Source organism: Ixodes scapularis, unplaced genomic scaffold, assembly GCF_016920785.2.
Source record: "Ixodes scapularis isolate PalLabHiFi unplaced genomic scaffold, ASM1692078v2 PGA_scaffold1__304_contigs__length_218370807, whole genome shotgun sequence".
Classification (NCBI taxonomy): Eukaryota; Metazoa; Arthropoda; class Arachnida; order Ixodida; family Ixodidae; genus Ixodes; species Ixodes scapularis.
In genome coordinates this window covers 148838166-148852428 of record NW_024609846.1, presented here as the reverse complement: position 1 = coordinate 148852428, position 14263 = coordinate 148838166, and the positions used below count along the sequence as shown (strand labels likewise).

General features: G+C 47.7%; 1 protein-coding gene across 1 annotated transcript; it reads right to left on the bottom strand.

Moving 5' to 3' along the window:
- Positions 1 to 7181: 7181 nt before the first annotated feature.
- LOC120843392 lies at positions 7182 to 11884 on the bottom strand. The gene is made up of 2 exons (XM_040214761.3): positions 10660 to 11884; positions 7182 to 9324 (listed from the first exon to the last, which is right to left on the bottom strand). Exons 1-2 carry the CDS (start codon positions 11741 to 11743, stop codon positions 9287 to 9289), a joined length of 1122 nt encoding a protein of 373 aa, XP_040070695.1. The 5' UTR covers positions 11744 to 11884; the 3' UTR covers positions 7182 to 9286.
- Positions 11885 to 14263: the final 2379 nt, after the last annotated feature.

The window sequence follows — 14263 nt, the reverse complement described above, 5'->3', positions numbered from 1 at the left end:
TACTCTTCGCCCTAAAACTGGAGCCCCTCTGCCGGGCCATCATCCGAGACACAACCATACAAGGACTGCAGATGGGCGATCAACACGTGAAGCTCCTGGCTTACGCCGATGATGTGGCTTTGATTTGCACCTCCAAGGCTCAGGTCGAGGCTGCTCTGCAGCACGTCGCGGTGTTCTCCCAAGCGTCTGGAGCAGAGGTCAACCGGCGGAAGTCCATCGGTGCTTGGCTCGGGGATTGGGCCACAACGCCCACAATCTTCGCAGAGATCGAATGGAGAACAACGGTTGATAGCTACCTGGGAGCGCCGATTAGAGAACGTGGGCCCACGGTGGAAAAGTGGCGTCAGAAGACCAACGCCATTCAGGCGAAGCTGTCCCCGTGGCTCGGCAGGCGGTTATCGCTCTTTAATAGAGCGTACGTCTGCAACTCTACTTCATATCCAGCGGTACTCTACTGGGCACAAGCTGCCGTGTGTCCCGAGTCAACTGCCAATCGTATTCACCGAAGCTGGGCGAGCTTTATCTGGAGGTCGACGATGGAGAGGACGCGGCGCAGCAACCTCTTCCTCAGTTTAGCGGCCGGAGGTCTGGGCCTCGTGAACGTGGTGCTGAAGCTCCACGTGCAGCGCTTCCTTCTCTTCAGAGACAGGCGGGACCCCTCTTTTTAAGTGCCCTACATTACCTCGGCTACCCATACCTCGGCAGATGGATGGTCAGTACCACAGGTCGCACCACCAGGGGAGCGGGTCTGCGGTTCTACGCAGAAATCGCCGCCTCAGTGGAGTTCTTCCTGGTCCACTTCTCTTGGGAATACCTACTTGCTGCCAGCCGCAAGACGCTGTACTGGGACACACTCGCCATCGTGCTCCCAGTTCCCCTCTACAGAATGGAGACGGTTCCCCTTTGCGCAGCCGGGCTCTTCAACCGGGTGCGGAGGTTCCCCGTCCCGGCATCCACTAAGGACTTCTTCGTCCGACTCCACCTCGAGGTGCTGCCTGTGAAGGTGTGGTTGGCCGCGAGGGGTGTTTTCGTCCCCTGGTCTACAAACTGCGACCTGTGTGGCGCGAGTGAGACGATACAGCACGTCTTCGTCGAGTGCTCAAATGCGTATCTCTTGTGGGATGAACTCAGGGTGGCATTTGGGAAGCATTTTGAAATTGAGTGGCCAGTCTTTAAGTATTTGAACCTCGGGGGTACCGACAATTCGGACGTAGCCCCGGCAATTGTCCTGCTGGGTCTGCAGTCCATTTGGTTGGCGCGTACTGCCATGGTGGAATGTCACACCGACGCCAGGCCGACGTGGGACTACTTCACGTCAAGGCTGAGGTGGCTCCTCTCCATTGCCGCGGGGGAGGAATATCACGAAGGAAAGGAATGGCAGCACATAAAAAATAGACTGGAGGCAAAACGACTGAAGGACCAGCGCGCCTGGCAACGGAGGGACAGGAGCGGGGCTAACTAGGGTGCCCACACTTCGTGGCCCGTTCGGGGGCTGGCTGCGGCCAGGCAACGAGATTCTTAAAAGCGGAAAAAAAGGGGAAGGGGAAGGGAAGGGAAAAGGGGAAAAAACAACTTTTATTTTATTATTAGTCTGTTAACCGGGACTGACTGTTTGACTGACTGTTTTGTGTTATCTTGTGGTCTGTAAACCAGGACTGACTTTTTCCTCCTCTTTTTTTTCCTCTTTATCTTGATAATAGAATGACTAAACATATGAAAGTGTCCACTCATGTTACGTGTAACTGCAATATGTAAATAAACTTGTTTTTGTTGGAAAAAAAAAAAAAAGCCCCAGTAGTTTAGTGGGAAAGACGTCCGGTCTACACGCGGTAGGACCGGGTTCGATCCCCCGTGAAACTTTTTTTTTTTTTTTCTTTCAAACATTTTTTGGTGTTTACATATCTTTTTCTTTTTTTTACAATCATCACTGAAAAAACAAACAAATGTTGTGGACGATACTTCGCTGAATTAAATGGTATGGGATTTCCGTTTTGACACCTGGGAACTCAATGTAATCACTTTCCACAAAATGCAAGGAGCATATAAATCAGGTATCGTCCCAGCCATTGGTCCCGATCCCGTTGATCTTTCGGAAACTCTGTCGCACAATGCCACTTTTTTTCGGACGCAGGACATGTGAGCCAGCTCTTCACGCAACATCTTGGGTGTATTCTTTTTGGAGCCGATCATGGAAATTCACCACGGGCACTCACTACTCATCTCCAACCAGGGTGTTGAACCGGAACCGAACCGAACCGAAAACCGGAACAGAACCGTTATTTTTAGCCGAACCGGAACCGAACCGAACCGAAATCTTCGCCACCACCTGGAACTGAACCGAAACCGAACCGAAAAAAAATATAACGGTAACCGGTTCAAAACGGTTCAAGGTACTTTCTGTTTTTGTTAGTATCACAAAATGAACATGTTGGAATAAAAAACTGGCGGCTGTATTTCTATCTATCGATCAAATCGTCATATACAGAATTGCAATGTATGGTAAATTATGGGTTTTCGTGGCGCTTTTGTATTGGCACTATGATTAACCATGTGTCATGTTGTCACGTGACCTCGTGACGTCACGTGACTCACTGCGTCAAATCGATTTAGTTTGAGGAAGTCACTAGATGTATTAACCTTGTTGACAGCATGATGTAACATGACATCACAAGTTTGTACCGAGAGTCAAGTGACACCATGACGTAAACAATTTTCACAGCCTTTAGTCGAGTGCTCGGGTTCATGACAATCAGCATCGCCAAACATTCGGGTAACGGCTGGTGTTCAATTAAATATGATAATAGCCCAACTAAAACAATACCTGAAGCTCAGCCTAAGCTTTTGCTTTCCAAACCCTAGCCGCCTAGGGCATGGCTATGATTAACACTGACGGCATAAACTTAGCGTCAGATCACGTGGACGCTTGTTCAAATCGCGAGTTGAGGAGGGGATCGACAGCCGTCTCTTTCCTTTTTTTTTTCTGCATCTGCTATTGCGCGGAGGGGAAAACTAATGGATGTTTTCGCAAGTTATCATCGTCAGTGTTTACTTCTTAACAGTATTTATTAAAAGTACAAAAAAAATGTTTCCAGACCAATTTTACATCATTGAGGCACCCAAACATTTTTTCGTTGTTGCTGAACTGCATCCGAAAGATGTCCCCGAGAATAGAAGTTTTGAAATGACTAAATGCGACTTATTAATGTGACGTTCCATAGAGCTACACGTGTGTACGGAAGGAATACTTAAAAAAAAAGAAAAAAAAATTAATGACCTCAGAGGGACAGCCGAACGTTGGCAGTCGCTGTAAGTCTCACACAAGCGTCGTTCTCAAGGTATTGCCCAAGTTTCGACCCCTCTGTATTTTGCTTAAAAGAGCTATAAAAATATTTCCATGCATGACTAAATACTACTCAGGATCACTCCCAAACGTTAATAACTGATTGAACCTGGCTTTGCTTTTTTTTCTAGGCAATGGCAGTCGCCAAAAAATTAGAAAAAATATGAGAATCGTTCATCCCTTCAACTCGGAGCCAGAAGCGGCCACGTGGCCTGGTGCCTACCTTATGCCGCCAATTAACGTTAAAACAATTCGGGTATTCTCATCACCGCAGTGGTTGGACACGAGCCACTACCCAAGTGTCCGCGAAGGCATTGACTGTTACGAGCCGATGTCTTGTGCTCACGCAGTTCTCCTGTCCAATCCAAGAGCCGCGCTCGACTGTCGTTAGGCGGGTAGTTTTGATCTCACAATTACGACATCAATCCTTTCCGAAGGCAAAACTAAAAGAAATAGTCTCATTTTATCCTCACAATTTCACCGCGACAAAAAAGCGTCTGAATCAGTGGCGGCCTGTGCGAGTATACTTGGGCCAGATCGGGACCAGTACGCCTCGGAAACGTCATAAACATTCCAACCCGATATCGTTTTAGGACTCCTTTAAACTTCACGCGGTGTAAAATAAAAGCAATGAAGGGTTTCTGTTAACAAGTGGCAAATAAAATTGTCAAATTAGCACGCACTAAGGAGGAGGCAATTCCTCAGGAATAGGTTCAGTCTTTCCACTCTGGTGTAGAAGGAAGACCAGCGAAGCTGTACTATGCATGGTGGGAATGAAGTAGTGGCCGGCCACAAGTCGGCAAGCCAAAGTGGAAAGGCTGGAGAGGTTGCCGCCATCTATGCGCGACAGCGGCAACCAGACAACCGGCCAGCCGATTGTCTGGTTGTCGTCGTCACTTATAGAGGGTGGTAGCTGTCCAGAGTTTACTGTCATCATTTGTTTGCTGACGGACACGATACTCTTGAAATTATCCCTTAACTGCTCCGCTGTAAAAAGAGGTGTGTGTGTGTGCGTGTGTGGGAGGGGGAGGGGTTAGTTTTAAAAACATACTGTGTTTTAAAGGTTCCTCTTCCCCGCATCTTTGGCGCAGACCAAAAAGCGTTAAACCCCGGAAACTACTTCGTTTACAAAAACGCTCTTGCCAAAAAACACGTTTTTGTCGTGCCAGACGCTTGCGCCGTCCCTCACGACGATGCACTAAGAATAACAATACGTGCCTTTCAATTGTTGGATTTCACTGAGCTTGAACCTCCTGCAGTGTACATTTTGCACCATTGAATTCGATTTTCTCAGCAAGAAGAAATCACAATGACCACCAGCCTATAGTATGATGACGTCAGGTGCATACCATGTTAAACAGTTCAGCTTTCTAGCAATACACTAGCAATGCATGTCCTGGTTGTAAAGTTGTGCAGTATTTATAGCAGTCTCGCAATGATATATGGGAGCCTAGAGAAATGTTAGAGCGCATGACTATTCAAGCATAGTGTTGTAAAGTGAGGGCCCTAAAAACAATCGTAGGTGAAACCGAATATAACATTAGCCTCCCGAGGCAGTATTTAGCGAAGTTTCGAGCTATGCAAGCTGACGAAATGTGATTTATACTAAGATTTTAGGAATCTTCGCCTGTCCTTCGCGCTATATATGTAAAATTATAAATTTCATTGCGTGCATCTTTACGCATCTCTTTTTGCAGTAAGGCGTTCTGTAAGGGATTATTTAGAAAGATAACATTATTATCTCTCTCTTTTTTAACATTTCGTGCATTTGAGTTCCAATCTATCATGTGAGCACAGAGTCCTTTTTGGCGTACTCTGCAACCCGATGTTTCACACTGCCAATCAGCCAAACAGAAACAAAAAAACACTTTTAAGCAGACTCCACAGCTCGCGTAGTTTCGAGTATCGTCCTTCCGCGTCGGTCTCAAGCGGTTATGTGAACTTTATAAAGTAAAATTTATTGATCATTATAAAAATATATTTGATTATACTAATTGAATATTTCACAACATAAATAAAGGGCCGACCACCCTAAAGCAATGCCCCCCAAATTATCTTAAATGTGTTCTGCCAATCTTTTCCGTCGTTTTTTATACTTGACAGGCACGTTGTAAGTGATAAGGGACGGCCTTACACACATTTTTGATTTTGAACCTAATTTAAATAACTGTGTTCCTCACACATATAAGTTCCTAAACCTATAGAAGTCTGTTATTGCCTCTTTTACGCAGTGAACATTACTTTTATGTGCCTGTGGGCCGGACAAAAACAAAGTAAACAGGGGCACGCGGCGGAACTATGACGATTACGCACGCAAACCGTCAGAAAGTGTCCAATTAAGTAGCTGCCATGTCGAGTACAACGTGAAATACTACTTCGCTTTACTTTACAAAAAAGAAACTTCGAGGACGCTTAAGCTTCACCTTTAAAAGTGGAACGCGATAGCCTTAACGGGCCTCGTTCTCATCGCATTCTCATTGCCGCGCAAGCTTGCCTCGTGTGGCCTAATCTACCCGGTAAAAACATGCATGAAAGACAGTTCGTATAATTGCATACAGAAGTGTTGCCTGTTAAGACGTGGCTCGAGAACAAAGGGTTTCCTTTGGCGGGGTCTGCTAATTGTGCTTTATGTCCTTTCCAGGAGTTTTGCGCCATGTATCATGATGCAAAGTCATGTTCAGGTACCAAATAATTTCATTATTTAGTACCTGAAAAACAAAAGTAAATTACACGGACGATCGAACAAACTATATAGTTAATCGTTTCACGGCGTAAATAGTGTATATTTCCAGAACAACGCGGAAAATATATTCTCAATTTAGCGGTTCAAACCGGTTCGAACCGGTTCGAACCGGTTTGAACCGTTATTTTTGCTCCCCGGAACTGAACCGTAACCGAACCGAAAGCTGTGAACCCAAACCAGAACCGAACCGATAAAAATTTCGGTTCGACACTCTGTCTCCAACTCCTCAATGTACAAAACAACTCATCTTGGAGTACAGAACAACGAGCGGAACAAACATAACTGCAAAAGAATCGCACGGCGAGCAGTTCCCGCACGCCGCATCGCACGCCGCATGTCGTCTGCTACAGAGAGGAGAAAAAAAAAAAGAAAAAAGAAAGAAAGCACGGTCGGGTGTAGCCACGTGACTTCCGCCACTCACTCTCTTCTCTCCACTTCTCCGACCTCCGTCGGGTTTCGGTTTCGGTTTCGAGCAGTTGCGTCTTTTGGCTTTATTTAAAAAATACGCTACTCTGTTGCAAAATATGAATTGGGTAGTCCTCCGACACCATAATGAAGCGGCTGGCAAAAAATTAACAAAATTTTTTGGGGGGTGTCAGTGTCCCTTTAAAGGTGTTGGGTTGGTCTGCTACCGGTATGTTCGCCAAGGCATCGAAGCAAGCCGCAGCGTGCTCGGGGCACTCTCAGATAATGTGCTGCGTCGTCACAAGAATGTTGCACGCTACACAATTCGCAACTTTCAGCGATGGTGGTACCGCGGTGTGAGAATCGCGCTCCTTATATCTCCTGGATGATTGGCCTCATAATAAATGTGCTTGCCTACACCTTCAGGGCGTGAAAAAGTAACGTAAGGCTCTTATACTGCTCGTATATAGCAAAACTAGAATTACTTACGCGTCGCAGACCCAGCCTCGTACCGCTGTACTACGACGATCATACAGATGACAGCCATTTTGATAGGCACCAGTAGGCCCCTATAGGTCATGAAAGTTGCGAATATCCCTGGTGCGGGTCACTTTGAAATATCCGGTAGCGCAGAGCTGGCAGCATATAAGGGTGATGGTGGGGGTACGGCGGACGAGAGTCTGGGGCTCTGGGTCATGCGGCTTACTCCTGCTGGCATTGTGGATATCATCCTGTTGTGTCGGTTGAAACTCGAGGCCGCAGCCTCAGGTTGCGGAGTGTTCTCTTTCGCTCCAACTTGGCGAGCGCGGCTCTTTCAGTGAGGTCCGGTTGGGTGTCGTGTTGCGAGTGTGGTTGGCGGGTACGAGTAGCAGCGGAAGATTCGCTTAGTGGTGCACGCGCCTCGTTATGGGCACATTAGCTTTCCTGAATAACCAAGTTGGCGGGTACCCAGGCGACACGGATTTGAGTGTAGTGGTTTAAATGAAGGCGGTATCCGATGCCGAAGCGTTTGTTCACACGGTCGCTCGCCTACTCGGATGCTTAGCGGCACTCCAAGTAAGACACTTGCGAGTCTGTGTAGATGGGGATGTTAGTGGTTGATGCTTCTGAGTAATTCTGTTCCGCATGTTAGGCTGCTTGCAAAATGGCTTCTAACTCGGCGCCCTTAATACCTACTCCTTTGTGAGCAAAAGGGACCATAAGTCGAAGTGGGATACGCTAACCCACACAGCAGACGCTGGCGGTGCTCCCTGTGTAGCAACATGGCCGCTAGCAGCGTCCGTGTAGTAAACGACGTGACGCTGAGAGTTCGGGAACGCGGCTTGCCGTTCGTGCGCCTTGGCATGATAAGCTCATCGCTCTAGATGCTTGGCGTACACGCGTCAGGGTAAGGGAGCATCAGCTATTCAGATCATTTGGCTTTCCAAGGGTGGTGGCGGGAGAGGCAGTGGTTGTGGTGCGGACGATGGCAGGCGCCGATCCCTTGGAGGATGGCCCAGCCTGGCTTGGTACCCCACAGCCGAGTGAGCTAGGCAGGCTTCAGTTGCTCAGCTCCATCCTCGGGCTTGTTGAGTTTACTGTGAGCGTATAGGTCCGAGAACCAGCTGTGCTTCGAAAGGCCGGTGATAAGCCGGATCACTTCCTTGTTGAGGTTCTCGACAGCGTCGAGTAGGCGTTGTGTTAGGGTAAGAGGGCCTGGACGAGCTATCTGCTCTCTTTATCGCCTGTGCCACACTTACGGTTGGTGACTCGTCGTATCAAGTGAAGAATTTGGGTACCTTCTTACTTAACCGTACTGAGCCACGTCCCGGCTTTGCCGTCCAGGTTTATGAATAGTCCGAGAATGCTCACTGTGGGCCTTCTGCGCATAGTGATGCTGTTTATTGTCAGGTTGTTAATAAAGCGGATTTCGTGGGCGAGGTTTTTGGGGCCAGAGGGTACTACGATGTACACAGACTTCTCTGGAGAAACGGTCATTAAAACGCCGTCTACAAAAGAATGAAGAGCGTCGAGGCCGCACTTTAGTGCCTGCCCTTGATCCCCAACGTTGCATGTCGTGGACTTGAGAGTTATGTCATCTGCGTGGATGTCAAAACAAAAATTTGGAATGGAGGTAAGACGCAGCGGGAGGCGAGCCATAACCATATTTGCAAATGGTCGGCGAGAGCTCCGTCCTTAGCTGCACTCCGACGTGGTTGATGGTTTCGGGTCTGACGTTGCTCTCGATCTTCGCTTAAGTAGGCTACAGAAAGTTTCGCGTTACTCGGGCTAGGGTGCTCCGGCAAAATGTTGCGTCCATGATTTGCCTTGGAATTAATTTAACAGGTTAATAGACACACCTGAACTATTATACCATCTTACAAGTCACAATAATCTCTTTTTACTAACTAATTGAAGTTTGAATGTTGGTCTGAAAGGCTGCGAGGTTCTACAGGCAACACCGAAAACGTGACGTCGAATGTCGAAATATGACGCTGTACCGCTTCGTCCTGACGGATTACGAGACGTTTGCTTGTATGAAATAAATGCTCTAAAACCTTACGCCGGTAAAACAATTAAACAGTGCAAACTACTGAGTTTTTAGACTGCCTGGTAAACTTGCAAGTTATACAACATGTGGGGTAATCACACTGGTGGACGCGGAAAACTTTGAATGATGGTTTTGGCATAACTTTCATTTGCCGGTTTCTCAAGAGATGCTTTGAATTTATAGATAATAAATATCATACCAGAAGGAGCAAAGCTTGGATATTCCGGAAATATGTTTAGTTTGGGGTGATAAAACATTGCCGGAGCTTTTAAAGCGACACAATCAGTTCCAGCAGCAACACTATTATGGCGCGTTCACACTGGAAGCGGATCCGCGTTCGCGAAGCGGATCCGCGCGTTCTCAACCGCAAAGCGGCTAGGATCGAGCGGTTGGAGCGCGTTTCTGCCAACCGCTTCGGGACCGATTTCTCCCAACCGCTTTCACGAACCGCAAAGCGGCAACCAATCACAACGCGACGCTGACGTGACGTCAGTGACTTTCGAAACAAGATGGCACCTGTCGCTGGTGAGGCGTCCAAGGCAATGTAGTCCTAACGCTGTAGTCTTAGCTTTCGACAAATCAACGGAGAAACTTGATGTTCACGTCCGTCACTTGAATCCGCCGCGAAAAGAATTGACTCGGTAATTTTAACGGGCTTCGCACCAGTGGTTTGGTTCGGGTAAGAGTTTGTTGATTATTCCAGGTGCCACGGCCCAAGCTCGCCGCCTTGTTAATCTCTGCCTGTAGAACGTCGGAACCCGCCCCTGATCGACCGAAATGTCAGCTTTTCTACCCACTAGGATAGTCGCGTGAACAATTGAAAGCTTTCGACACCGTGCATGACCACCACGAAGGCCGATAGAGACGTCGTGAGCTTGATTGCGTAGCCAACGCACTACCGCGGAGGGGGCAGGGTACCTGCGCTAGCCCGACCTGTAACGTTTACTACTAATAACATAAATAAAGGAAACCTACTCAAGGAATAAAGTGTACGTACCAGACAATGCAGAGGTAATCCATACGGCGTTTATTTGAGCTTAATGTCAAACGAACAGTAGACTCGATCGACGAGCGAGTGACGAGAGGAGAGTCCGCCACCAACGAAGCCACGACCGGCTAGCACCGAACGCATTTCCCCGCACCACGGTCCACCCCACCGCTCACAACTTCGAAAATGATAAGAGCAAACAACAACGAGGGGGAAAACTGGCCCTCTATCCCGAAAACAAGGTCAGCTATTCATGCGAGAAGGGTCCACTTCGAAAAAAAGGTCGGGGCATCCTGTTCTGAGTCAGCAAGGCACTCCTAGTTGGGCTTTGCTTGTGGGCGAAGTGGAGGGAATCACAGCCGGGTTTGGCGGGTCCATGCTTCCCTTTTCGCTGCCTGAACTCGTGATGCGCGCGAACATCCCGGAGAGAAATATTCTGAGTGCCAAAATAGCCAAACTTTGGCTTTGAATCGTGAATTAAAGTGGATTCTGAATTGTAAAACAGGGTTGCCCAACGCAAGTCTCGAAAGATCACGCGTGATCGCCGAGAAACCGCCAACCGGCTCTCGGCGAGTCTGAACGGGGTCGCTCGCGAACCGCATCCGCGACCGCTTTGCGAACGCGGATCCGCTTCCAGTGTGAATGCGCCATTACCGTGGCGCTCAGAATCGCCGCATAATATTGAAAGAAGCCCCAAAGTTCGAATCGGACGCCTGGAGGATCCTGGACCTGCCCTGCTTCATACTCGCACCTGAAATGAGAACGGTTGTGTAAGAGAGACGACTCGCGGACAGTCCCGAGAAAGTTCCTGAAAGCCTCCTTCAGGTGAAAGTTCTTCCGAACTGGAGTCGTCGTCATGTAATGATTGTAATGTTCCTTGAACACAGAGACGTCTAGGCTTACAGGTTTGATGGTGCACAATTTCGCCTCGTTCGTGAAGCAGACCCGATCGTTTCTTCTGGCGCAGAGAACGCAGTCTTCAAAGCTGCTTGCCACAAGGTTTTCTTCTTGGCCCTGTCTGAATGCTGTCATGAGTTGCTTCATGAGTGGGGAATAGGTTACATTCAGTTGGAAAGTCTTGATGGCGTTTGATTTTATTGACGTGTCTCGTAGAATGTGGTGCAATGGCGTTTTATTAACAACGCAAGGAGCCACCGTACCGCTGTCCAAGCCCTGGCGCAGTTCTTCCAACGTGTCCAAGACATTTTCTGGGACGTTGGTACTCAACCACGACGTCATCTGCCCTCGGAAGTAAGTGGACAGCGGGAGGATGCTCAGGAGCCAGATAGCATACACACTTCTTCGAAGACCCGTTCGTCGGCGCGTGTACGGGATTACGGATGATGTTGCATACAACGTGGCGAACAAAAACAATCCCGTATCTGAGACGTTACGCAAAGTACCAAACTCCGTCCGGTCGATGAAGCACAGTATCAGTAGACAAAAGCAGAGTGATAAGAAAAATAGGACGATCGCTGTTGAGGAATGAGCAAAGACATCTCCGGGTGATAACAAACGAGTCGCGTTTGCATTGGCGTAAAACGTTGGATATTCGTACATCAAAACTCTTGGAAAATCAAATAATCTCAAGAAGTAGTAAGTGTATATTTCCTTGTGCAAGAATACGTCGATCGAGCCATCGGCCAATCCTTTTATGACTAGGTCCTGTAGAGTAGCATAGTGGTGAAAGTGGAGAGTCGCATTTGTGGCCTTCAGCAGACCTATAACATGCATCATAAGTGCGGAGTCGTTAAATGAGTCATAATATTTGTTGTTAACAAAGCCGATATGAATGTGCTGGCAAGAGAGACTCCGAGGTTTTCTCAGACCTTGAAAGGACCCAGGCACAGGCGCATTCCTTTCGTGGATCGAGGGTTCTTTGAGCGTCCTGTCTAAAACTCTGATCAACGGGGATCCCGGAAAAACTGAAGTTTCCGGCGCGGGAAAAGGAAATTGTCTCCGAAATCTATCGCTTTTTTCTTCGAAATAAGAGCTCAGAATATCAAAGTCTTCGTGTGATAAGAAGATCCACTTCGCCATATATTTAGAAAGAGGATTTTCCTGTATTAGCTTCAAACACATCGCTGTGCTGTTTCGTGAACTTGGAACCAGCACTGTTGTATGCATGTTGTACAGCCTGTTGGAAACCAACACGTCGGACAGCCCCTGCTCGTTGTAAAGCCATTTCGATGCCTTCAGAGGCAACTTCCTCATCCAAACCCGGTCAAGGTCGTCCCAGAAGCCCTTGCAAGAGACGTACACAACGTCAGTGTTGCCTTGGATTCGGGTACCAAGTATGGCTTCGACTTGCGAGGTAAGAAGTTCACCGTCTTGTTGCATCAAGGAAACCGAGAGGCCAGTAATAATCAACAGTAAAGCGCTCCTTTGGTAGCACATGGTGGTTTGGGAAAGCGACTTAGATCTGAACATTAATACAGCAGCCCGCGATGAAACTGGAGAACTGAACATAGAGGCAACCGTGACAACAACCGGAATAAAATAGATACAGTGCTCGTCGTCAACATCTCACGCGATTTCAAGCTTACCTAAGTCATTTGGAAGTATGGATTGCGTGAGCTGCGCAAGTTCCACATTGATGTGCCTATTTGTTTTAAAATGGCAATACACGGCAGCGTTTTTGGCTTCGCGTCTTTTGTGCGTGTAATAAGCTAGAATTTTCTCCATGACGACCGTTGTGCCTTGTTTTGCTTATTTCGCTTTGAAACAAGTCCATTAGAATGGAGAATGTTATTGACGTGGTGCGACGTGCGATAAAAAAGCAATATCTGCCCATCCATTATTCACGCTGTCCTTACTGGCACGAGAAATGAACATTTTCGAGCCTTTCGTCCCTCTATATATGAATTATTTAGAACTACGAATCAAAACATTCGCAGCAGTTCAAACAGCGCTACGCGGAATGGGCCTATAAAATTTTACGATGAGTAAAGCAGGATTTAAATTAACACATAGGCTTCTTCGTGTATTGATTTTATTTAGGCATTTTGAAATACGACAATTGCACGTATATTATTTGTTAATAGTTGTGTGGCGTAAGGTATGTCTACAAAATACTTGAAGTAAAGTACAAACTAATGGAAGGTCATTTACTTAAGCAAAGTAGTAAGTACACCGGGAGCAAAGTACTTGAAGTAGAGTACTATAGATACAATATATTTTCGAAGTAAAGCTCAAGTACTTCTGAACACAATCTTTCATGGTGCATTTCAATTCGCCTATAGAAAGCTTTTTTTTTTTTTTTTTTTTTTTTTACAAAACTGTTGTGTATTGCCCCAGGGGTCATCGGGGCGTGCATCAGTTGTTTCCTCAAATGGCGGAAATGGCCACAGCGTAGTTGTTTTAATCTCGCTGACGAACTGTTCCGCACTATTAGCTTATAAGGCGCTTATTTGTATCGGTCTTATAGCGGCCATTACTTCACTCAGAAATTACCAGATGAGCAAGGCGTGTTCTGCTTCTGTTTCTGGTGAGGGTTGATTATTCCTCCCGGTATTTCTCTAAAGCTGACAAAGCATCATTCTGTGATACAAACTTAACAAGACCAAATGTGGGGAATTTAATCTGAAGTCGAAAGTAGTACTTTCCTCGGAATGTACCAGAAAAAATACTTTAAGTTAAGTTCAGGCGCATATTCAGAGAATATACTTCAAGTAAAGTACAACTTTTCTAAGCCTACTTGAAGTAGTACTTTAAGTACAGTGTACTTAAGTACATTAAGTTGTGGAGATCTGGCTGCCCTCCCCCGCGCCGACCCTCCGGACCCTAATTTCCGGCCTCCGAGATACGTCATGCCTCGGGGGAGCGGCCATGGCCTCGCGTACCAGAGATCCGGGTACGGCGCTCCCCTAGGCCAACTGACGTCACGCGATTGGCTTCCCAAGACAAAGGGGCGAAGGCTTGAAAAGGGGAAGCCGCACAAAGGAAGGCTCTCTCTTGGACGGCAGGGCGCTCCCGGATGGCAGCGCTCTTGGACGGTGACGCTCTCTCGAACGGCGGGACACGAAGTATGGTGCAGCGGTGACAAGGAGACGAGGACGCTGGCGCGGGATTTGGCGGGAGACGGACGGTGGCGCGGGAGAAAGTGCGGGCAAGACGTCGAGTGGGGGACTCGACGAACGGACCGGACGGCGACCATGGACGACGACGTCCCCATGACGCGGTGTGGACGACCACCGCTGGGACTTGGAGCAGCTGCAGTGACAGCGTGCTTACCCCCGGCCTCGCTGATGACCGTTC